The sequence below is a fragment of the Hordeum vulgare genome, chromosome 4H (genome assembly GCF_904849725.1).
Source record: "Hordeum vulgare subsp. vulgare chromosome 4H, MorexV3_pseudomolecules_assembly, whole genome shotgun sequence".
In the NCBI taxonomy this organism is placed as follows: Eukaryota; Viridiplantae; Streptophyta; class Magnoliopsida; order Poales; family Poaceae; genus Hordeum; species Hordeum vulgare.
Genome location: NC_058521.1, coordinates 325,345,055 through 325,367,979, shown reverse-complemented (window position 1 = coordinate 325,367,979; position 22,925 = coordinate 325,345,055). Strand labels below are relative to the sequence as shown.

Below are 22,925 nucleotides of genomic sequence, written 5' to 3'. Positions count from 1 at the left end.
TCAACAATTCAGTTAGATTTTTCAGTGACAGAGAAGAAAATATTCCGCTCTCTAAGGAATTTGCTCTAACTGAGGAGTTAGGTTTTTACCAGTGTGAATCACCTACGAGTAAGGAACATGAGTGGCATGAGAACTATCACAGTTGAAATGTTCGGACCGTTGATGCGCCACACGTCAGTTGTCCCTGATCTTATCCACATAATGATCATATCACTGGGGCATTTATGTCAATTCATGTCGGGATTGCTCCCCGGCTATAAATAGCCGCCCCCATAACCACTAGTTGGTTGGCTGCTTCGCGAGAGAAACTGACACTTGTCATTTGAGAGCAACCCATTCTTCGAAGACTTTAAGAGAAATTCACCGGTGAGGAAACACCCCAAACACCCAAACCAAAAGCCAAGAAACCCAAAGTGATTGAGCATCACTAAAGAGATTGTTCGTGTGTGGAAACAATGTTTGTTACCGATTGTGCATCCTCTAGACGGTTAGACGTGATGTTCTAGAGTATCCAGCAATGAATTGTGGATCGTCGGGTGATCAAGTTTGTGAGGGTTTGGAAGTCTGTCGTGTACCACGAGTGTTGGGCGAGGACTGTGTGTCCTTAGCTAAGGGAGAAGACGGTAAGGACTTAGTGCCCACGGACTGTGTGTCCTTTGGTTTAAATACCAAGCCGCTCCAAACCACACGTATTACCGTCACAACAGTTAGAATTGGGTCATCAAACCATTGTCTTCATCGAGCACCTGCTTCTAATTCCTCAACCTTTTCATTTCCTCAATTGTATGTTGATGACTTTGATCTTTACTGTTTGATGCATTTGACTGAAGACTTTTACAATTTCCTCACCTCAAATTCTTCACCTTATTTATTCGTCACGTGCACATCCTCAACACGCGACTTGTGTAATATGAATGCTTCATTTCACTTTAACGACTATGCCATCGCTATTTTGCACATTGTGTCCAAGTACTTATCCGCCGCACACATTTCGTGATTGAGGGCTTTCCTTACTAGTAATTTTCTCAGTGAAGAATTTATAAAAATCGACTATTTACCCCCCTCTAGTCGATATAACGCCCTTTCGGCCGATCAAGAAAATAAAAAATTCTATTGTTCTGAACTTCATTTGTTTTAATGTCAATTTCTGTCCTAGAATCGGTAATACAGTTGCGGACGGCCTCGTCCCATTTGGTGCAAAGTTGAACGTACCCAGGTAGTTTGGCCGGGGCATTACACTCTCCAAGCGCGGGGGTCTAGGAGCTCGTTGGGGCATGCCACGTCCTCACTGCATGATGGCTTTTACCGTGTCAAGGAAGAGAGAAAACGTCTGTGGATAACACCTCCACCAGATATTACTGCACGTAAATAGATTGAAGAAAGCTCAAGAGGCAAGCAAGGAAACAACCCACAGATATACAGCCCCACGCCCATGTCTTCTCCACGCGTCGTTCGTAGTCGTACGCCACAGTCCACTCTCATCTCTCGCATCGGTCATCACCTCCTCCTCTCGCTCCTCACCTTTTACGCCGTCGCCGCTCCTCACCTTTTACACCGTCGCCTCTCCTCCTCTTCTTCTTTGCGGCTCCTCCCCTCCCCTCCCCTTTCCTCCTTCATAAGCTGAGTGGCGGATGATCCCCTCGGTGATGGATGCGGGGGCGGGTCAACCTAGGCTCGGTTTCGAGGCCTCCCATGGCCGTACCCACACCACCTGCGACCCTCCCCTCGTGTGGGGCAACTGCTGTTTGTGGAGCTTTTCTTGGACAGCAAACGAGCGCCATCCAGATCTACAACCATCGGGCAACTGTGTTCCGGCGAGTGGCGATGCAGCTTTACCTCTCATCCTTCCCTCTCAATCAACCCACGACCAAAGGTCCGCAACTTATCCCCATCAACCCTATTCTGATCCCCTTTTCTGTGGCCTGATTGTGTTGAATCTAAAACCTTTTTTCATTGTAGATGTATTGTATGATGGTACTAGATGCTAGATTTGAGATATTGTTTGCTAAATCCCTCCTCTTTGTTTGCTACTAGTGAAAAGCATGTGACTCCCATATCTGTTCTTGGTTTGCTGCAAGTAAAAACACATGAGACTCACATCCATGTTCTTTGTTTGACGCAAGTAAAATCACATGAGACTAATCATGGTAATTAGTTAATGAACCAAATATGGTTCTGAAAATAGTACTGTATGGTCTGTTTCCCTTTTGTGCCATACAATCTCTATTTTTTTTAATGTTGCTGCCCACAATTTTTTTTGAAGTTGGATATATGTAGTTAACTATTGAGACATGCTTGTAGTTTTTGTGTCCATTTAGGTGGAATTTTTTTACAGGTTGCACATCCCTGTTACTGGTTATAAGCAGCTCTGTTTTCTAACATGTTTCTCTTAGCAAGTAATCATTTGTAATGATGTACACCAAGTTAGCTCATTCACTTTTTTTACATTTCATATTAACCTAGATGGACATGGATCAACAAAGATGTTACACTCTCCAAGAGCCACTCCCCGCTGTAGTCGTCGAGGCCTCCTCCGTCGCGGGAGGCCGTGGATGAGATGAAGGAGGCATCATCTTCTGCTGAAGGACCATCGCCCTCCTGGCCTCCTCGTAAAGTGCATACCTCTAATGCTCTTCCCTTAGTTGTGAGGTGAGATTCAATTCTATTTCTGTTGGTTAGTAAATATGTACCATTGTTGGATATTCATAGAAATTCAGGGAATATCTGTTGTCAAGTATTTTATTAGGATCAACACTCCCATGCTGATTTCATGATCAAGTGAAGGTGGAGCATGGCTAGCCTGCTTATTTAGCGCAGTCTTGTATTCTTTGATTTATCGATCGAATACTTTCAAAATTGAATAGGGATTGTTTGATATTTGCAGTAGATGGTTTACTTGTCAAGCTGCACATGCAGAGGAAGAGTGACAATTTTGATATCAAGTACTCAGGCTGCTTGGTGGCTCTCTTATATATCTATTTTACACTACCTTTTAAAGATGATTCTGTCGACAAACTTATGTCATTTCAAACAATTGAAATCTCTGTAAAACATTATTTAGGAGGTTTCAGTGTCTAAATTCTTAGGACAATGGAGTAAAGAATATGAGATGCCTTCTAACATCAATGTCGTTGCATTCCATCCAATATTTCTTTTGTCCTAAATCACGTGGAACATCGCCTTGGGTTCTGTTTTTTGTTGAATGTCAATGAGGTAATTACTGGATTAAGGATACTTGGACTACGCATTAGTAGCGGTAGCTAATAAGTTTGTGTGAAGTAATTTAGGAGGCTTTAGAATTTGCGTTCTATGCAATTGTGGGTGTTCATCCTAATGTCCCGACGAAGTCTTTCTCGCCATTTAGGGTAGAATGTAACACTGAATATTATCCGAGCTTTTAGTTTGCTTCAGTTTACTTCAGTTTACTTCTATTTTCATGAACTGGTGATTTCTCCAAGTTTGTAGTTTTCTTGTCATGCTTATTATTTGTGCTTTCTCTTTCCTATTCTATTTCTGAAAGTAACTAGCTGGATGTTTTATACGATGAATTCTGTAGCACAATCGGAGTTATCTTTATCACATGGTAATGACACAAGCTCATCAACTTGACTAAATGAGTCTAGGTATTTTGCATGTGGAACTACCACTCCCTGTCGATCACGGGATCGTTCCATTCCAGCCAACTGCTCTTCTGTAGTAGTTATCGTGTGGATTTTTCTTAGATTGATGTTACAAGTTGCTTTGCCTCTGTCTATGGTCTGTGTTTTCTTCACTTGATGAAAACCAAATCATATGAAGTATATTTAGTATTGTCTTATTTGCTGTTTTTGGATTCGTCACCTGAATAATGCGAGTAGATAGACATGTGTTATAGTTTCCTCTACCAAACCTGAGGACGATGAGTTACCATTTCTACTAATAACATTGATTTCTTCCTCATGCAAAGTAGCTTGTAGAGTGGTCAAAGAGACCAAAAGTTTTCCACTGCTATTATTTGGCTCTTCTTTCAAGGGGAGCGATACAACCTGAAGCTTTCATGTTATTCCCCTAGCTTTTACTCTAATGGTACTTCAAATGGTTCCCATGGAGGTGAGGGTGCCCATGTTAATTATTTGCTGAGTAACTCTGGTTTTCCAATTGAATTGGGTCGCATGAAGAATTTGCGCACATTGGATCAATTTGATTGCTAAACATTGGACAACATGTTGACAAATGCTTTTCGTGGCTGGAACCATCAACACAAAACTCAAATCAGGTATCTTATCCTAATAGTTTGGGCAGCAAATGAAATTCAGTGAATTAAGCCAACAAAATGGAGTTTCAACATGGTAATTTAACTATAGCATTGATTACCGTTGAAAATTCAATGGTGCTGTTTTTAGTATGCCAAGCGATGCATAGCTGAATTATCGTTGCCATTTTCCCATCTCTCTTAGACATGCATTCAGCTTCTCAGTTTGTTTCTGCTCCTTACCATGGAATATTTTGTGCCATTTTCCTATGGGAAGCATGATTTATGTGGCATCTTATCGATACCATTTTCCTATCTCTTAGACATTATTCATGCTTCCTCGCTAATCTTTTTCTTTTCTATAGTTAATTAATTCTGGATAGGGTTAGTTAAAACTTAAACCTGCTAGAGCTTCAACTATGTCATTGATCCCGTTTTACATATATCATAAATATTACTATTGAGTTTGATGGTTACTAAATGATGGGTTACGTATCTACACCAAAGCTATGGGTTTGTAAGATTCGGGAGCTATCGACGAAGATGCAGATAATGCAAGAGAATGGCACTTCAGTTTCTTTATGATGTCGAGGTATGTTTTGGCATGCAGAGAAACTTAGTATTGGTTTTGGTGGAATACGATTATCTTACTTAGGGGTTTCCTGACCAAGTTTGTCATCTTGTTTGTTCCAAATATTCAGTTTAGGGCTGTTATGTATGTTCTCTACAACGTAACAATTCATCTGCATATGAGCAATCATATTTTCATATGCAAATTAATAAAATTTACTTGTTATTATACCACACACATTCAGAAGGTGAGAATGGAAACTTAACCTTCCATAGATCAGCATAATAGAAGCTACTGATTATCCTAGAAACTAACTTAGGCACTCAATTTCTCTGAGACAGTCACAAAATGCATCATGGAAATACAAAAATACGTCAGTAATCATGGAAAATAACTGAAGGAATGAAATACGATAAGTCGATAGTATCCATGCAAGGGAAACATTATGCAATGAACAATGGACAACATTTAAAGCGGTCATTTCTTGTAGCATTTGAACTTGCCCTATTTTTGCAGCGATACCAGTTAGCCCCAACTAAAAAGCTCATTCATAGCTAATCTACGAGTGCTGCTTCTGCTATGACGCCCATGAGTGGGACGTGGGTTGCGTTGAGGACTACTACGATGGCTGGCGCGTGGCGAGCCATCGGTGGTGCGGATGAGAAACTGCTCGAGCAAGTGATGGTGAAGGTGAGCGTTGCTTGGGGAGGGCGACAATGGCAATGCGGAGAAGGCCGGTGAATTCGTCGTGAAGTTCTGCACGTAGATGAACTACATTGGCAAGTCTCGGAGATGCAATACATAGCATGATGGAGAGGATCATCTTTATTCGATTCACTCTTGGAATACTTGTTTATTTCCTCAATTTGATTCACTCTTGGATTGTTTGTGTTAAATTGCTTGGTTATTTTTGTTGAATTTGATTCACTCTTGAATTCGTTTATGTATATGTCAGATGTACATGCGCGTGTGTTGCCTGTCTATGTTTCCACACTTCTAACTTACTACATATTATATTTGGTTCTCAATAACTGCTGCCAATCACACGCTAAAAAAATGCAGCATAAGGGTTAGTGCCCACATTGACGCACACGAGGCGCGCCCTGGGCGCGCCCCTGCCACTAGTGCTGGTGATTTTGCAAGCTGTTATCTGACCAGCGATCTCGCTCCCTCCTTGAGTAATGGATTTACGTTTTCCGTTTTTTTTTAAAGTCCGTTCCCAGCGCACCTTTTGTCGAGCACCTGGCAATGGCGGCTTCCTCCTCGTCCACCACCTCTCAGATGCGCCCAAGCCCCCTCCGTCCTTATTAAAGACCACCGCCGCCGCCGCTTTCCTTCTATCCAACTCCCGCGAATCCCTACCTACCTCGCGCGCCTTCGCTCGCTTGCGCCCGAACTGCCCGCATCTCTCGCGGGCACAGACCCCCGTCCCGGTCCTTGCCTCTGCCGTTTCGTGGAACTTGGTGGCTAGTGGATGTCCCTGCCCTTCCCCTCCCGCGAATCCAGTTGATTCGCATCACCTTCGCGTCGTCAGGATCCAGTTCGTTCGCAATGTCGGCGGTGGCGCCACCGCTGTGCACTTGGATCGTCGCCGCCTGCTTGTCTGCAACCTGCGTCGCAGACGATGAGGGGAAGCAGCGCAACTACATCGGCGGCGGGCTTTTCTGCACGCGCCGCCACCTTGCTGCGCGCCGCCGAGGCGGGGCACGCTCTGGTGAGCCCATTTCGGTTGCCTTCTCCGCATTTTCATGGTTTCTTGGTCCTTATCCGAATGTCAACTGTAAAATTGCGGCCGTCTGTAAGCCTGTAACCATGTACTCCCTCAGTTCCTAAATAATTGTAGTTGGGGAGAACTAGACTAGTTCTCCCCAACTACAATTATTTAGGCACAGAGGAAGTAGGTCGTATCACAGAGTGTTCGGTGCGGTGTAAACGTCTGGGATTTATAGAGTTTCAGTTGTCAAATGGCTCGTGTGCATTTGGGGTTTCAGGCGAGAGACAATTATTCGCTGCTTTGTGCATGATTCTGTATGAGTAAATCTTGTTCTTATACTGTATGGAGTTTGGGGCTTGCCATGTCCATGACATGATTCATACTGTACGTGTGATGCATGCTCGAGTGAATAAGTGACTTCACCATATGACGCTGTCATTAAAATTAAAGTATATTTTATCATAAACGTGTTTTTTTATCAGAATGGAATTAAACATGTGGAAACTAAGTGGCAATTGGGGAATTCGGTGTTGAAGATTGTACTATAAAAAACTGGGATTTTTTTGGAAAACATATGATTGGAATTATTGCTAATGTGCAACTTCCATTGCCATTTGTTTCATTTCATGCGAAATATTGTTCGTTGGTTTTGGTTGCTTAAAGAAACATCTAACTGATAAACGCATTTTTGCGGGTGATGCTACTTTTCTTTTGTGTGAGTCTATTTGTCGCATATGCTGACTCAAATTTGTTATTTATCACCTAAATGAGATGCCTTATGGACTGCAGGAGTGCCCATTGCTGTTTCCTTTCATCCTGAAAGAGGAGCTGTGGAAAACAACAAATCTGAAACCAAACAACGGAGGGTAGTTGTCACTGGCATGGGTGTCGTGACTCCGTTAGGCCATGAGCCTGATGAGTTTTACAACAACCTTCTACAGGGTGTCAGTGGAGTAAGTGAGATAGAAGCATTTGACTGTTCCAGCTATCCCACGGTATTACTTTATTCTACTTAACTTGGGTGTGGGGTTTTATTTTGCGATGTAGCTGAAATATCCCTTACAGTTACACTGCTTGACATGCTATCTTTCATACAGAGAATTGCAGGAGAAATCAAATCCTTCTCAACAGATGGTTGGGTTGCACCAAAGTTAGCTAAGCGAATGGATAAGTTCATGCAATATTTGATAGTTGCTGGTAAGAAAGCATTGGACAATGGTGGAGTCACTGAAGATATCATGAACGAGTTGGACAAATCGAGATGTGGAGTTCTAATTGGATCTGGTATGGGTGGCATGAAGGTTCGGATCTCACAGTGTATATATGTACTTGTAGAGAAGGCAGTGTTTATTACACTGTTTCCTTCATGCTTACGATGCTATTTTAAGCAGGTTTTTAGTGATGCAATTGAAGCATTGAGGGTCTCCTACAGGAAGATGAACCCATTTTGTGTACCTTTTGCAACTACAAACATGGGCTCTGCAGTACTTGCGATGGATTTGGTGCATTATATGATCTGGATTATCAGTTTTTTAATTTTCTCAGTGGTTAACGCTGATTAATTTTAAGTTGTATGCCTATGCAGGGCTGGATGGGCCCAAACTACTCCATCTCTACTGCTTGCGCCACTAGTAACTTCTGCATTCTGAGTGCAGCTAATCATATCATGAGGGGGGAAACTGTAAGTAACTTGATTTTTCGTGATATCCTGTGAGGAATGCCTTACTTGTTGACATGTCCTAAACATGCAGGATTTGATGCTTTGTGGTGGTTCTGATGCTCCCATTATACCAATTGGTATGGAAACTCATTATTTGAGATGGCATCATCCGAATTGTTATTGGCTTTTTATTGTTTTGTTTTACTTGAACATCTTGTCTTTGCATGAATATTATGGTGATCATTTCTACTGTTACATGCAGGATTGGGAGGTTTTGTGGCATGTAGAGCTCTTTCACAGAGAAATAGTGATCCAACAAAAGCTTCTCGGCCTTGGGATGTGGTTAGTCCTTCCAAGATTTGTTTAATATAACCACTACCTAATAGCCAAATAATATGAATCTACAGTCTATGCTTCATGTTTATACCATTGATACATTTGTTTTCATGTTTTTACTGGCTTGGTGCACATATTTACCTGGTGGTCATGATTCTGCACTAGTCGCACTGTTTGTAAAGCGTCCCTAAAGTGTGAGAGTGCCCTCCGGGCTCAAAGCGTCCAGCTCGCTTTAGACATTAAAGCGTCTGAAGCGCCCGCTTAGGCGTCCTGATTGGCGCTTTAGTGCAGAGAGGACGCCTTAGACTTGCCAGGCAGGGGAACAGAGGTTTTCGGCGGGAAAACTGGGCTCATATGTGAAACAGTTACAGGAGGGGAAAGAAAGAGAGAGAACCAAACCCAGAGCGTGTAAATCGCCAGGCTTTCAGCTCTCTCCTCTGTCAGCAGCTTCCTCCTTAGATCTGCACCAGCTTCCTCCTCTCCGGCCACAGCTCCTCAGCTTTCTCCTCTCCGGCCACAGCTCCTCAGCTTCCTCCTCTCCGACTTCAACTCCTCCCCCCTTCCTCTTATGCAACCACAATGTATAGCTCCTGCCCTCTCTTCTCCCCCTTCCACTCCCTTTGTTCTTTCTTCCATGCTCAGATCTGCACCAGCTTGTCATGCCTTTCCTGCTCTGTTATGTGTTATGCTATGCACAACTCCTCTGCTGTTAGGTGTTGTTGCTGCCTCTCTTATGGTAATTGGCTAGTTGCTTACTGCATAGTGGGTGGATTAGAATAATGGCTACTAATGCCTATGTGCTCACTGGTGGATTATAATCAAGGTATGTATGTGTCAGTAAATGGTACTCTATTCTACTGCCCATCAAGTTCAGAGTCTGTCTAAAGCATCGCCTCGCTTTACGCTTTAGCGCTTAAGCAGCGAGGAGCCCCCCTAGTGCGTCGTTTCACCTTACCGCTTTAAAACATTGACTAGTCGCATGTTTGGAATTAGCAGAAGACGTACTGTTCTAACAGTTCGTGTTGTCTATTGTTTCTGCAACAGGATCGTGATGGGTTTGTCATGGGAGAAGGGGCTGGTGTGCTTCTTTTGGAAGAACTTGAGCATGCAAAGGTTATGTTAATGAGATTTCTTAGATATTTTTTGTTCGTGCTTTTTTTCTCCATTTGTGTAGTTCTTCCGTGGTGATTTCTTTTCAAATGTCTGAATGGAATTTCCATTGTACAGCAAAGAGGTGCAGAAATATATGCCGAATTTCTGGGTGGAAACTTTACGTGCGATGCATATCATATGACGGAACCACATCCTGAAGGTGAAAAAAATTCTTTAACCTTGTGGTGCATCTATATTGTGATACTTCCCAACTGAAATTAGAACAATTTTTGTACTAATATTATGTTTCTGTAATATCAGGGAAGGGGGTTATTCTTTGTGTCGAAAATGCACTAGCTGATGCAGGAGTAACAAGGCAAGACATTAACTACGTAAATGCCCATGCTACATCTACACAGTTGGGCGATTTGAAGGAATTCGAAGCTCTTCGCCGCTGTTTTGGCCAGAATCCTCAGGCATACCTCTTGATTCATAAATAATCTTTTCTCTCTTCTTTGACTTCTGAATTAAGCTCAGGAGTGATATGCATTTTGTGCATTGCAGCTAAGAGTAAACTCAACAAAGTCGATGACTGGCCACTTGCTAGGTGCTGCAGGTGGAATAGAAGCTGTAGCTGCTATACAAGTAGGTCTCGCTGTAGCTTTCTTTTTTTATTTGAATTTTATTTTTCCTGTTAGCTAATCTTATGCTATTGTTTATGAACTGTCATTTTGGTTCCTGGTTATATTACGTTTGTGCGATTTCTTGAATTCCTCCATGCGGTTTATGAATACCTATGTTTAAAACTCCATGCACGGAGCCTTTATAATCTAGCAGCATCATCCCACCCCAAGTCCGTGGATACGAGTCTCCCCTAAGAGATCCTTTGTTAGGGGTAAGAACTGTTCAAATTAACAGAATATCTTATTACTCTCTCTATTTTCAGGGAATTAATATATATGCTATGCTAAGTGGACAGTTTGAGAAATGCCACTACATAGTCTTAATTTTTTTAGCATGCCATTGTGTTCAGTCACTGGATTATGAGGAATCCCACTATGTCACGAATTGGAAAACAGAACGCCTATGTTCTTCATTTTCCTCCATCTCCACCCATCCCCAATCCGCTCCACTTCCTCCTGACAGTTTACCTTGCCTTGTGCTGGTGACCAGCTGCGGTGGCACGAGCCCTCCCTGCATCTCACTGATGCCTTTGTGACATTGACCTCTCCATGTAGGGAGAGTACCGTGACTTCCCATGTGAGGGAGTTCCGGATTAAGGGGTCCTCAGGCAGTCGGGTTGTCCCTTATGGGCCGATCATATGGGCTACGTTATCGAAGAACCGGATTATCTGACGACTACGTGATCAGGATGGAAAGCTCCGAAGACAGACCTGCACTCCAAGACAAGATAACGTGTTCGGCCTGTCTACTACCGATCTACATCGGTGACATGTAACCCTAGCGGTCCTGGTGTATATATAAACCGGAGGCCCCTATACGTAGGGGGAGGAATAGATATCATCTAGGGTTAACTCATACGATCTTGAGGTAGATCAACTCTGTAATCATCGTTCCCCCATCAATATAATCAAGCAGGACGTAGGGTTTCACCTCCTTGAGAGGGCCCGAACCTGGGTAAACATTGTCTCCCCCTCTCTCCTGCAACCCATCGATCTAAGCTCCATAGTTCGGGACCCCCTACTCGAGATCTCCCGGTTTTGACGCCGACATTGGTGCTTTCATTGAGAGTTCCGTAGTTGGATCGCTGCCAAGATCGATGGCTCACACGATCACCGACGATCGAGTCCACAACGAGGGCATCTTTGCTCCCGAACACATCTCCACGCTCGGCCGTTTGACGCCGAGTACGGACCTAACCAGCCATCCTGGCCTGATCGGTGGTTTTGCCCCCGGTCGCCGGATGAGGTTCGGAGAGTTCGAAGTCTTCACTGACTCGCAGGGCAATCAGTTCCCCGCTAACCCCACGGCTTCGGCCGACGAGCTGCAAAACCCCGAAGCCTTGTCTTCGGGTCCCCTGTCCGACCATGGTCTTGGTCTCCTCCTCCTCGGAAAGAAGGCCTTGAGCTCGGAACCGACCACTCCGGCTGGACAGAGGGAAACGACAATTGCCGAACTATCTTCCTTCCTGGAAGTCGCGGAGGTTAACTCGGAAAACACACAAGGATTGGTCAGGTCAGCCTCTCGATGTTAAACGAGACGCTTGACCGAATCCAGTCTCTCCAAATCTCGCTTACCCGAAGTCCGACTTGTTCAAAGATCGGCTCCGAGGTGGATTATGGGGACTTCTACGACCCACCCACCACCCACTTCATCGCTACCGTCGAAGATTTAACCGACGCACTGGACTACGCCTCCGAAGAGCTTGAGGACATGGACGAAGAGGGCTACTACCCCACCCCTGTAAACACAGGGAAGTGAACCGCAACTTCGACTTACGATGTCTACATGGTAGACACGCCTCGCGATCCAGACAATGATACACCGAAGCAGAACGGCGATAAGCCCAAAGAAGTTCCCTCAAAACACCGAAAGCCGCGTAAGCGCTCAAAGGCAAACAAGGGAAGGGGCTCCACACAACGCACAGGGGAAAACGTGACCCCTGAGGGACACGGCAACCCCGAGGCTCCCGAACATGAACCAGAGGAACCGGCCAACGACGATCTCGACGGCCGCAACAATTCGGAGGACGACGACGATTACCTCCCTTCCGTCGACGACCTCAACGACCTTGAAGCCGAAGAGTTCGTAATTCCCGCCCAAAGCTTAAAAGCAAGGCAACAACAGCTCCAGGATGAACATGATACCATCAATAACATGTGGACCAAAATCCTAGCGGCCGAAGAAGGATACGACACAGAATGGCCGGACCAGAAGAAGAAATACCCGCGCCGACGACTGCTCCAACAGTTCGACGACGAGGCCCCAAAGCATGTGTCCCCCCGATGCACTGACTACGACCAGCCTGATCGCCCACCCAAAGGTCGCGACAGAACGACCGGAGAAAACAGGTATAAACCCGAACCTCCGTGCTGAAAAGGTAAAAGAGCATATGCACAATGGGGATAGACCCGACCAACGATTTGATAAATCGGGTCACAACAGTTCCATCTACGGATCGAGGAGGTACTCTCCCACTCGATGGGATGACGAACCACCTCGGGTCGCTTACAAGAGCAGAGGCCGGGAAGCGTATTGGGCTCTGTTAGAGTTATAATATAAGTCATGTACCCTTTTGTATTTATCCCAGTATATAAGGGGTTTCCTGCATATAGTCCATCACCTGTACATGTATATATACGGGCCTATGGCCTCATGGGAATACAAGTTGCTTTCCTAACATGGTATTAGAGCTTAGGTTCTTTTTCGCACGCGCAACTCGTGCTCTTCCCGATCCAATCTTCTAGCCGACGCAGTTTCTTCTCCCGTCGGTCTCGCTGGATCTCGTCCCGCCGCGAGGCCGCTCGATCTCCAGGCTGATCCAGTCGCCGAGTCCCTGCTCGTTCCAGGCATGCCCCACCCCGATACAGTCGCCCGCCCGCCCCGATCCAGTCGACCGCCCGCCCCGGTGCCACGCACGACGCCGCCAGAAGCCGTGCCTTGCTGTCTCGAGGGCGTCGCTCAGTTCACATCCAATCGCGTCAGATCCAGCCGCCCCGTCCTCTGGTTCCGCATCTCGTAGCTCGTGACCAGATCTCGGCCCGCCGCCAGAAGCCCAGATCGATCCGAGCCGGATCCAGCCGCCCCGTCCTCTGGTTCTGCATCTGGTTGCTCGTGACTAGATCTCGTCCCGTCGCCAGAAGCCCAGACCGAGGCGGCCCAAGTTCGAGGCAGCCCCAGACACGGACGAGGTTTCAGACGCGATACGCGTTTAGGTGACTGCAAAAAAAAAGTCTGCTGCATCCGGGTACGTTGCTGTTCCTCTTTGTCCGGTGATCTTTGATGGCACTAACTACACCGAGTTCATTGGCTTCATGCGCATTCACATGCGCGGCATCCGCCTATGGGGTTTTCTTTCTGGAGAGGTCTGCTGTCCGCCATGTCCGGTTCCTCCCGTGAATCCCACTCCGCCGACCCCACCGGCTCTTACTGCCGATGCTCCTCAGGCCGCCAAGGATACGGCTAAGCTTGCTGATGAGGCCGCTATCCGTGCTTACGGTGAGAAGGTTTTGGCTTATGAGGAGTCTCTTCAGGCGTATCATGGTGCTCTGTCTGCTTACACCCAGTGGCTTGATGATGATGCTCGTGCTGCAGCTGTTCTCACTGCTAGCGTTCTGCCTCAGTTTGCCTCTGAGTTTCTGGGCCTTCCTACTGTGTTTGAGATGTGGACTCGCCTTCGTCAGCGCTATGAGCCCTCTGGTGATGCCTTATACCTCTCTATGGTCCGTCAGGAGCATGCTCTTCAGCAGGGTGACTCTACTGTTGATGACTTCTATGCACAGAGTTCTGCTATCTGGTGCCAGCTTGATTCTCTCTGCAGTGCTGGTTGTCGCACTTGCCCTTGTTGCCAGGCTGTCCAGGCCGACTTGGAGTTTCATCGCGTCTACGAGTTCCTGTCTCGGCTCCGTAAGGAGTTTAAGCCCCGACGTGCTCAGTTGTTTGCTCGTGGCCGTATTTCTCTCATGGAGGTGCTTTCTGAGATTCGTGCCGAGGAGACTCGCTTACGTGGTGCTGGTTTGCTGGAGGTTCCCTCGGTGCTCGTTGCTCGGACTTTTTCTACGCCACCTGCTGCATCGACCCCTTCTCGCTCGAGTGCTCTGCCGCTCTTGCCCACTCCTTCTGGAGGCTCGGGTCGCCCTCGTCCACATTGTGACTACTGCAACAATGATGGTCATATTGAGTCCCACTCTACACGAAGAAGAAACACTTGCGCAAGGCGCAATCATCATCTATAGCGACTTCGTCATCTACTTCGACAGCTTCAGCCATCGCTTTGACTGAGCAGGATATTCAGAGACTTAAGCGTCTGCTCGCTGCTTCAGGTTCTTCCTCAATGGGTACTGCTGGTTCTGTGACTGAGGCTTCCCGCACGGAGCAACCACCTTCTACACAGTCAGGTACATCCCCATGGGTTCTGGACTCTGGAGCTTCCTTTCATATGACTTCTAATTCTTCCACTCTGTCCTCTCTTCGATCGCTTGATTCTCCTGTTCATGTCCTCACCGCTGATGGTACTCCCCTTTCTGTCGTTAGTAGAGGCAATCTTACCACTCCTTATTCTGTTCCTGATGTTGCTCATGTTCCTCGACTTACCATGAATTTGTTTTTCGTTGGTCAACTTGCTGATTCTGGTTGTCGCGTCATCCTTGACCTTGACTCTTGTTCTGTCCAGGACCGTCGCACGCACACTCTGGTTGGGGCTGGTCCTCGCCGCCGTGATTCTGTGGGTCTTTGGTAGTTGGACTGGCTTCATGTTCCTTCCGCTGCCCACTATATCGTCAGTTCTTCCGCTTTGGTCGCCTCAGCTACTGGTTCCTTCCAGCAGTGGCATCATCGACTTGGTCATCTGTGTGGTTCTCGTTTGTCGTCGTTAGTTCGTCGAGGTCTTCTGTGGTCTATCTCAGGAGATGCCTCTTTAGAGTGTCAGGGTTGCCGTCTTGGCAAGCAGATTCAGTTACCATATCCACATAGTGAGTCAGTGTCTCAGCGTCCTTTTGATTTAGTTCATTCCGATGTATGGGGTTTGGCTCCCTTCGCTTCGAAAGGGGGTCATAAATACTATATTATTTTCATAGATGACTTCTCTCGTTACACATGGCTTTATTTCATGACTTCTCGTAGTGAGGTGTTGTCCATTTATAAACGGTTTGCTGCCATGGTTCATACTCAGTTCTCTTCTTCCATTCGTGTGTTTCGTGCTGACTCCGCTGGCGAGTATATCTCTAAGATGTTGCGTGGTGTTCATGCTGAGCAAGGGACTCTCTCTCAATTCTCTTATCCTGGTGCTCACGCTCAGAGCGTGGCTGAGCGCAAGCATCGTCATCTTCTTGAGACGGCTCGTGCATTGATGATTGCTGCCTCTCTCCCGCCTCATTTTTGGACAGAGGCCGTCTCCACTTCCACCCATCTCATCAATTTCCAGCCTTCCGTTGCTCTACAGGGTGGTGTTCCTTTCGAGTGTCTTTTTGATCGTTCTTTCGATTATTTGATGCTTCGCTTGTTTGGTTGTGTTCGCTACGTTCTTCTTGTCCAAATCATCATAAAAGTGAATTATAATTGTTCTGAACTCTCATCTCAAATTCGTTGTTCTTCGGGACATCACAATTTAGTATTCAGAGTAAGGTCTTGATCCAGTTGTTAGAGTACTATATATGTAGCCATGTAACCTTTCGTATTTACCCTATTGTATAAGGGGTTTTCTGCATATTACACACCTGTACATGTATATATACTGGCCTATGGCCCTCCTGGAAATACAAGTTGCATATTTACTAACACCAGTGACACTCCACAATCTCTTGATCGACGGGTAACATCGACCAGTTAGTTGGGAGATTGCTCTAGGTCTTGATCTCCTGTAAATCTGAAGTCGTTGTTTGACTGATTTGGAGGTAGCTGCGCTGGCACACAATTCCAAGCTGGGGAATTGGTGCTTGGGTGGCTTCAGACGAAACTGGCCACGCGGAATAGAATCAGCAATTGCCAGATCCAACTCAACCTAGTGCATGAAACTTAACATGGTATCAAGGCCTAAGCTCTCGAGTTCTAGTCCGAGCTTTGCAATTTATCAAAAAATTGTTGTTGCGCCCTCTATGTCCACGTATAGGCCTTTTGAGCCATACCTCTTGAGTCTATTCACGTGTTGACTTCCCGCGTCATACGTGAGAGGTGTATTGAAGTGTATATGTGGATTGCCTAGCCCTTTCCATCAGTTTGGACTTTTGGTTGCGTTGGCTAGTGCATGAAACTTAACATGTATCGGAACCTAAGTTCTTGATTCAAGTCGCGACTTCGCAATTTATCCAAAAAATGTTGTTGGCCCCTCCATGTCCATGTATAGGCCTCGTGAGCCATACCTCTTCTGTTCATGTGTTGACTTCCCCATCACATGTGAGAGGGGGTGTTGAAGTGTATATGTGGATTGCCTATCCCTTTTTATCAGTTCAGACTTTTGGTTGCGTTGACTAGTGCATGAAGCTTAACATGGTACCAGAGCCTAAAGTTTAGTCCTGGCTTTCGCAATTTATCTAAAATTGTTGTTGCCTTGTCCATGTATATAGGCCTCTTGAGCCATACCTCTGAGTCTATTAATGTGTTGACTTCCTGCATCACACCTGAGAGGGGGTGCTAGCTCTTTCCATCAGTTTGGACTTTTGGTTGCGTTGGCTAGTGGATGAAGCTTAGCATGGTATCAAAGCCTAAGGTCTTGAGTTCAAGTCTTGACTTTCACAATTTATTCAAAAAATGTTGTTGCCCCCTATGTGTTGTTTATCTAGCTCTATGCCTCTTGAGCCATATCTTTCAATCTATTCATGTGTTGACTTCCCGCATCACACATGAGATGGGGTGTTGAAGTGTATATGTGGATTGCCTAGCCCTTTTTATCAGTTAGGATTTTGGTTGGGTTGGCTAGTGTATGAAGCTCAGCATGGTATCAGAGCCAAATGTATTGAGTTCAAGTCTTGGCTTTCGCAATTTATACAATTTAGTGAGGATGGGATTGGGACCTTGCAGTATATCACAATTTGGGTTTGTCCAACAGCACTGTTCTACCAACAATGTGTTCCTATTATTGCCGGCATCTATGTTATTTAAAGAATAAGCTATAACCAGGAAAATGGGACCATCATGCAGTACATGAGCTAGCTTAGAGGCGAGATTAGGGATCTATTTGGTGTTTATGTTTTCACACATGCAACCGGGTTTCTCTCAGAACTTGCATGAGGGGATTTCTTTGAATCACTTTTGGAGAATTTCTGAATGCGGTTTTTCTTTGTTAACTTGTTTAATTTCCTCACAAAATGTGCGATGTCTTTGTGGATTTGGGATCATCAGAATCACATGAGGGATCTTCTTCTTCAGATGAAGAATCGGCTCTTGCGATAGTTTGGTCCATAAAAATCTCTTTTTTCTTCTTGGTGTAGCTCGTTTGTGTTGAGCCTCTCGAGAACATCAGTTGGGTCAAGTTCCTTGTAATCTGTACGCTCTTGAATCATTAGAGCCAGTGTATCAAATGCGCTATCTAGTAATCTGACCAGTTTCTTCATCACTTCATGGTCTGTCACGTTAGTGGTGCCTAGAGCTTGAAGTTCATTGGATATATCCGAGACACAATCATAAGTATCCTGAACACATAAATTTTCCAGCCTCTTGAAGTGGTTGAAGCGACTGCGAAGAACATAAATCCTGTTATCCCTTTTGTATGGAGACACCTTCATTGACTTTTTCTAGCTGATCCCGTATCTGCTTTGAAGTACTCAGAGAGCTGATGTGACCATATTGCCCTTTCGTGAGGCAGTCACATATGAGGTCTTTGGCTTGAGCATTAAGCTGTCTGTTTTGCTCTTCATCAGGAGTGATGTTTGTTAAGATCAAGTATCACATAAATATAACTCTCCGGAGTTTTTAGTCGACAACAGTAGATGCAGACACATCTTATTCTTTCAATAAGGGTAGTCCGTGCCATTGAAGATTGGCACTTGGCGGAAGCCTTGAAATTCCCTGTAGTTGATATAACTGAAACTCTAGGTGGTTAAATCAAATTACACAGAATAAGAGAGTTCCTTGCTCTGATACTGAACATAACAGGAATATAAGAGACTAAAGTAAAACTAAACATCACATTCAATCAAAGTCTTCAGAACAGAGGAAAGCATGCAGGCGAGGAAATAAATCAAGTAAATTATCTTAACACATTGCACATACATTTCATCACAAAGACACTGAAAGTAGAACAAAGCATAAATAATGCAGCTGAACAGATAAGTTCAGTGAAAGTCTTCAAAGAGGGAAGGGATCAAATTCTTAAGAACATGCAAGTTATTCAAAGTAAACAGAAATGACGAATATGGAACCAGGGCTCAGTAAAGACAATCGATTTGTGGCACCAGCTCAAGTTGCTATGACAACTCTATGTCTGGTTGGAAGGGCTGGGATTTAGCTCAGAAGACCAGCTCTTCACATTCTCCTTGAGCTAAGATCACTCAGACGTCACTCAATCACTCGTGGTAGATCTTCAAGGTAGATTTCCAAACCATCACATACTTGCTCTTCAGCAACCCACAATGACTCTTGGATGCTTAACGGACGCCTAATCATTTGAAAGATCACAATCTTCAAGTGTAACAAGTCTTCGATTGACTCGAACGATTTCTTCAGCGATGCTTAATCACTTTGGCTATTAGGTATTGGGCTTTTCCTCACTAGGATTCACTCAAATTCATCGGGAGGACGAGCTGCTCAGACAACACTTGTCTAAATTTCACACGGAGCAACCAATCAACAAATGGTGGAGAGGGGTGACTATTTATAGCCGGGGTCGCAACCCAAGGCCCAATATGACCGTTGGACGGGACGGGCCTGCCAACGAGCTGTTGCCAGCGAGGCAGTGGTCGAAAATTTGAACTCTCAAATTCCTCATGGTAGGAGAACCAAACTGCCAGTTTCCTAACTCTTCAGCGAGGGCTTTGACTAAAGTGCCCAAGATTATCATCTCGGACACTAAAGAAGAAGACATTGCGCTCGAAGAGATTTCCAAAATCCTCACTCGAAGAAATAGGTTTGGGTTGAACACACTTTGTAAAAATTGTGTTCGTATCACCTGGACCCCCCCCCCCCCCAGACACACACCCCCAACAGTATGGATTGCCCTATGACTCAATGAAGAATAGAAAGAACTATAAAAAGACAAGCCTTCACGATCCATTTCTTCGGCTAATTCTTCAAATGGATGCACCAAATTCGTCAATGTTTCCTTCACATTTTTAGGCATCACATTCATCAATTAAACCAAATCTTCAAGGACTTCCACCTGTGTATACTCACAAACACATTAGTTCCTTAACCACTTTTGTCATCAATGCTCCAAAACCACAAAAGGGGCACCAGATGCACTTTTACCAAGGAGAATCAAGTAACAACTACCTTTTATTCATTCAAAGGCCTGCAGATACTCAGGTAAGTAACCCACAACAGGTGTTCATTACTCGTTGTGCTAGTACTAACTTTTGTCATCAATACTCCAAAACCACAAAGGGGGCACTAGATGCACTTGCATTTACCAAGAAGAATCAAGTAACAACCACCTTTTATTCATTCAAAGGCCTGCAGATACTCAGACAAGTAACCCACAACAGGTGTTCATCACTCGTTGTGCTAGTACTAACTTCACCGTGCTAGTACCAACTTCACCGAGCAACTGCTAGGATTCTAATATAAAGTATGCACTATTTGTTCCGATGCAATCATACAAATGATAATATCATACTTCATGATTGTATTCTTCATCAGATATATCCTTTGTTTCTATGCAGGCTATAAGAACTGGTTGGATCCATCCGAATATCAATCTAAACAATCCGGAGAAAAATGTGGTAATATTTTGTTGACATGCAAGTCTTTTTTTCTCTTGCGTGAGTCTTATAGCACTTCACATCAGATTGAGCCAATGCTGGTATAAAGAATAGTTATGCCATGCCAGTTATGATTTTTTTCCTGCTGTGCTATTGTTTACTATAGAAGATTGAAATGAAAAACCAAACCTAGTGAATCTAATGAGTAGTGGTTCGTTTATCAGGATGCCATAATTTTGCTCCTGGTGTGTTCAACTCCTCGCACAACTCCTTATTGCAACCTTGAACAATAGCCCCGGGTTCAGATTTAAACTCCTAAGTTCCTCTGGGTAAGCTGCCCAAAGTTTTCATACGAATCCAAATCCTGGGTCAGGTGGATTTGACTCCCTCTGGGTAAGCTGCCCAAAGTCTTCATACTAATCCAAATCATGGATCAGGTGGATTTCACTCCCTCTGGGTAAGCTGCCATATCAGTTAAGTGAGAGGTCGCAGCATTGCCAGATTCATTGCTGACACATCATCACCGCCACCTATTGGAACAACAAGGTGAAATCACTGGAGTTCGTCATCTCGCTCAAGCTACTGCATGCTCCTGTGTATCTCACTTCACCCTCGTATTTGCGGCAGTCAAGCACTGCTCTTGTGTCAGCGCTCTCCACTTGTGCGTGCGGAACCTCTACTCCCTCACGTTACCCGGGGCTGCATGCGGAGTCCTACCCCCCTTCCACTGCTGTGCTGAAGCTCTCTCTCTCTCTCTCTCGGCCATGATGATGCCCTCTCGACTAGGGTTCTGATACAGCGAAGGGAAAAAGTAACTTGATTTGGGAGTAAAAAGAGAGCACGAGGAGAACGAGCCTGTCTAATCTGCAATGCTGACATGGTGATGACGTTGTAGTGTGGCAGTGGCTCACCTTAAACTGACGTGGCAGCTTACTTAGCCTGTAGCTGGAGTCAAACCCCACCTAACCCAGGATTTGATGGGCATGAAGACTTTGAGGGCCCAAGTTAAAACAATTAGGGTTGGAAGTTGAAATTTGAAATCTAAACTTGGGCAAGATTTCATGGTTGAAAGATGGATACCACTCACACTGTTCAGAAAAAGTCGAGGCTAAGAAAGATTTTGGGGTTTAGACCCAAGGTTTAAACACTGGAAGGAGAGTGGTCAAGGAAAAATATATTCTGGTGTCAAGTCTAGTTCAAGAGTTAGTCCTAGAGAATAAAGCGAACAAATGGGCCACTAGTCAGGCCACACAACTACCATCCATTACCGTTCTGGTTTTTTTTCCTGGTTGAATGGGTTTCACAATCGTTTGCTATGTTAGACCCGGCTCTAGTAATTTTCTTAGACTCCTGGTCATGCTCTAACTCCGCCCCTGGCTTACAAATTCATCAGTATAGCAAATGTAGAAGTTATCTTGAACAGAGTTTCATCTTTTTGACGGTGTATGATATTTTTGCCATGTTTTCATCGAATATGCTTAAATTCCAATCTTGTAGGATGTCAGCTTGCTGGTGGGATCACAAAAGGAGAGATGTGACGTGAAAGTTGCGTTGTCGAATTCATTTGGATTCGGTGGGCACAATTCATCAATTTTATTTGCACCCTTTTGAGCTCTGTTGGTGTGCTAGCTTATGGGTACGATTGTGTCGTGGAACCGGAATTTTGACAAAGCTCACTCAGTAGAATATATTGCTACATAGGTGAGCAAAGAAATCAATTAAGTTTCTTTTGTATTGCAAAATCAAATATATCCCATGCAAGTTAATCCAGATGTTGCACATGCACATAAGTCCATCTTATTTTTGTACCAGATGTTATTGGATTAGTCGTGTGGGAACTTTACTGGGGCCACTATGTTTTTATCTTGCTGTTTTACCAGGCAGATATAATGCTTGCTGATGCAAAACTGGCTTGTTGCTGTAATATTTTTTGGCTGAAGGGTTGCAAATTGCTGCTGTATCTTGATGTGTTAATTACTGTATAATAAGCAGCCGTAGTACTGTTTTAATTTCTAATCCGGTCTCTTTTATGAAGAAAATTAAAATGCATGTTAGATGCAGTGTTGATGAATATCTGATTAGGTGGGTGCTCTGCCCACTGAATCTGTACCGAATGTTTTTTTTTCTGGTGTGTGTGTGTGTGAATCCCCACCTAAATATATTGCTCAAAAAGCTGTCAAGGATAACTGGATCGAAAACATAAACAAGTTGACTCACTTTATGAGAAAAACTGGTCTGAAAACCATACAAATAAGATTACACGAGATGCCCAGGACAAGCTGAGACCTAGCTACGAGACTGAAAGATGAACCATAGGAGGCACATGTAGATGTGGGGGCATCGTTGAAGGATCACAATATCAAGATGTAACATCCTTGGTTATCAGCTACAGTAACCTAAGTGATCAAGCTATAGCGATCACAAGGTTAAGCTAGTGCCTTTGCTAATTAATGTTTGATCACAAATGGAAATTCTTTTAATAAGTGGTTTAAATATTTTTGCAAATTTTAAAACTAAAATCATGGTTTAGTTGTAAATATTCTTAAAGTATTTGTTAAATAGGAACCATTTTTTTGCAAAATATTTAAATGCCCTAAAACCTTTTGTAACAGAGGCCAATGCTATTATTAAAATGCCTTTTGCCTTATGAAAATTTCAAACATTTTTTGAAAAGCCCTCCAAACTTTTGTGGCTCTGTTTAATATTACTTTAGTAATATTGGGCATGCTCCCATATTCTTATAAAACTAGTTACTGTTTAATTAAATGAAATTCTAAATTAAATAAAAC

At 44.4% G+C, this 22,925-nt stretch overlaps 1 protein-coding gene and 2 long non-coding RNA genes across 7 annotated transcripts; all 3 read left to right on the top strand.

The window, feature by feature from the left end:
* Positions 1–2,456: 2,456 nt before the first annotated feature.
* LOC123446449 lies at positions 2,457–5,367 on the top strand. Its single transcript, XR_006631355.1, has 3 exons — positions 2,457–2,649; positions 3,950–4,255; positions 4,739–5,367. It is a non-coding gene; the product is annotated as an uncharacterized LOC123446449 (long non-coding RNA).
* A 608-nt stretch (positions 5,368–5,975) lies between these two features.
* Positions 5,976–22,096, top strand: LOC123448566 (3-oxoacyl-[acyl-carrier-protein] synthase II, chloroplastic-like). Of its 5 annotated transcripts, none has more exons than XM_045125512.1 (13): positions 5,976–6,516; positions 7,306–7,511; positions 7,614–7,817; positions 7,908–8,018; positions 8,102–8,197; positions 8,268–8,313; positions 8,439–8,518; positions 9,557–9,625; positions 9,740–9,824; positions 9,926–10,080; positions 10,169–10,249; positions 19,921–20,003; positions 20,098–20,149. In XM_045125512.1, exons 1-12 carry the CDS (start codon positions 6,354–6,356, stop codon positions 19,987–19,989), a joined length of 1,365 nt encoding a protein of 454 aa, XP_044981447.1. In that variant the 5' UTR covers positions 5,976–6,353; the 3' UTR covers positions 19,990–20,003; positions 20,098–20,149. The 5 variants fall into 5 exon arrangements, with proteins under 5 accessions (XP_044981447.1, XP_044981448.1, XP_044981446.1 ...); XM_045125510.1 differs by lacking the exon at positions 19,921–20,003 and adding an exon at positions 21,634–22,096 and having other exon boundaries at positions 5,981–6,516; positions 7,306–7,469; positions 20,098–20,157; XM_045125509.1 differs by lacking the exon at positions 19,921–20,003 and adding an exon at positions 21,634–22,096 and having other exon boundaries at positions 5,982–6,516; positions 20,098–20,157.
* On the top strand, positions 20,164–21,625 carry LOC123448568. The gene is made up of 2 exons (XR_006631825.1): positions 20,164–20,465; positions 20,574–21,625. It is a non-coding gene; the product is annotated as an uncharacterized LOC123448568 (long non-coding RNA).
* Positions 22,097–22,925: the final 829 nt, after the last annotated feature.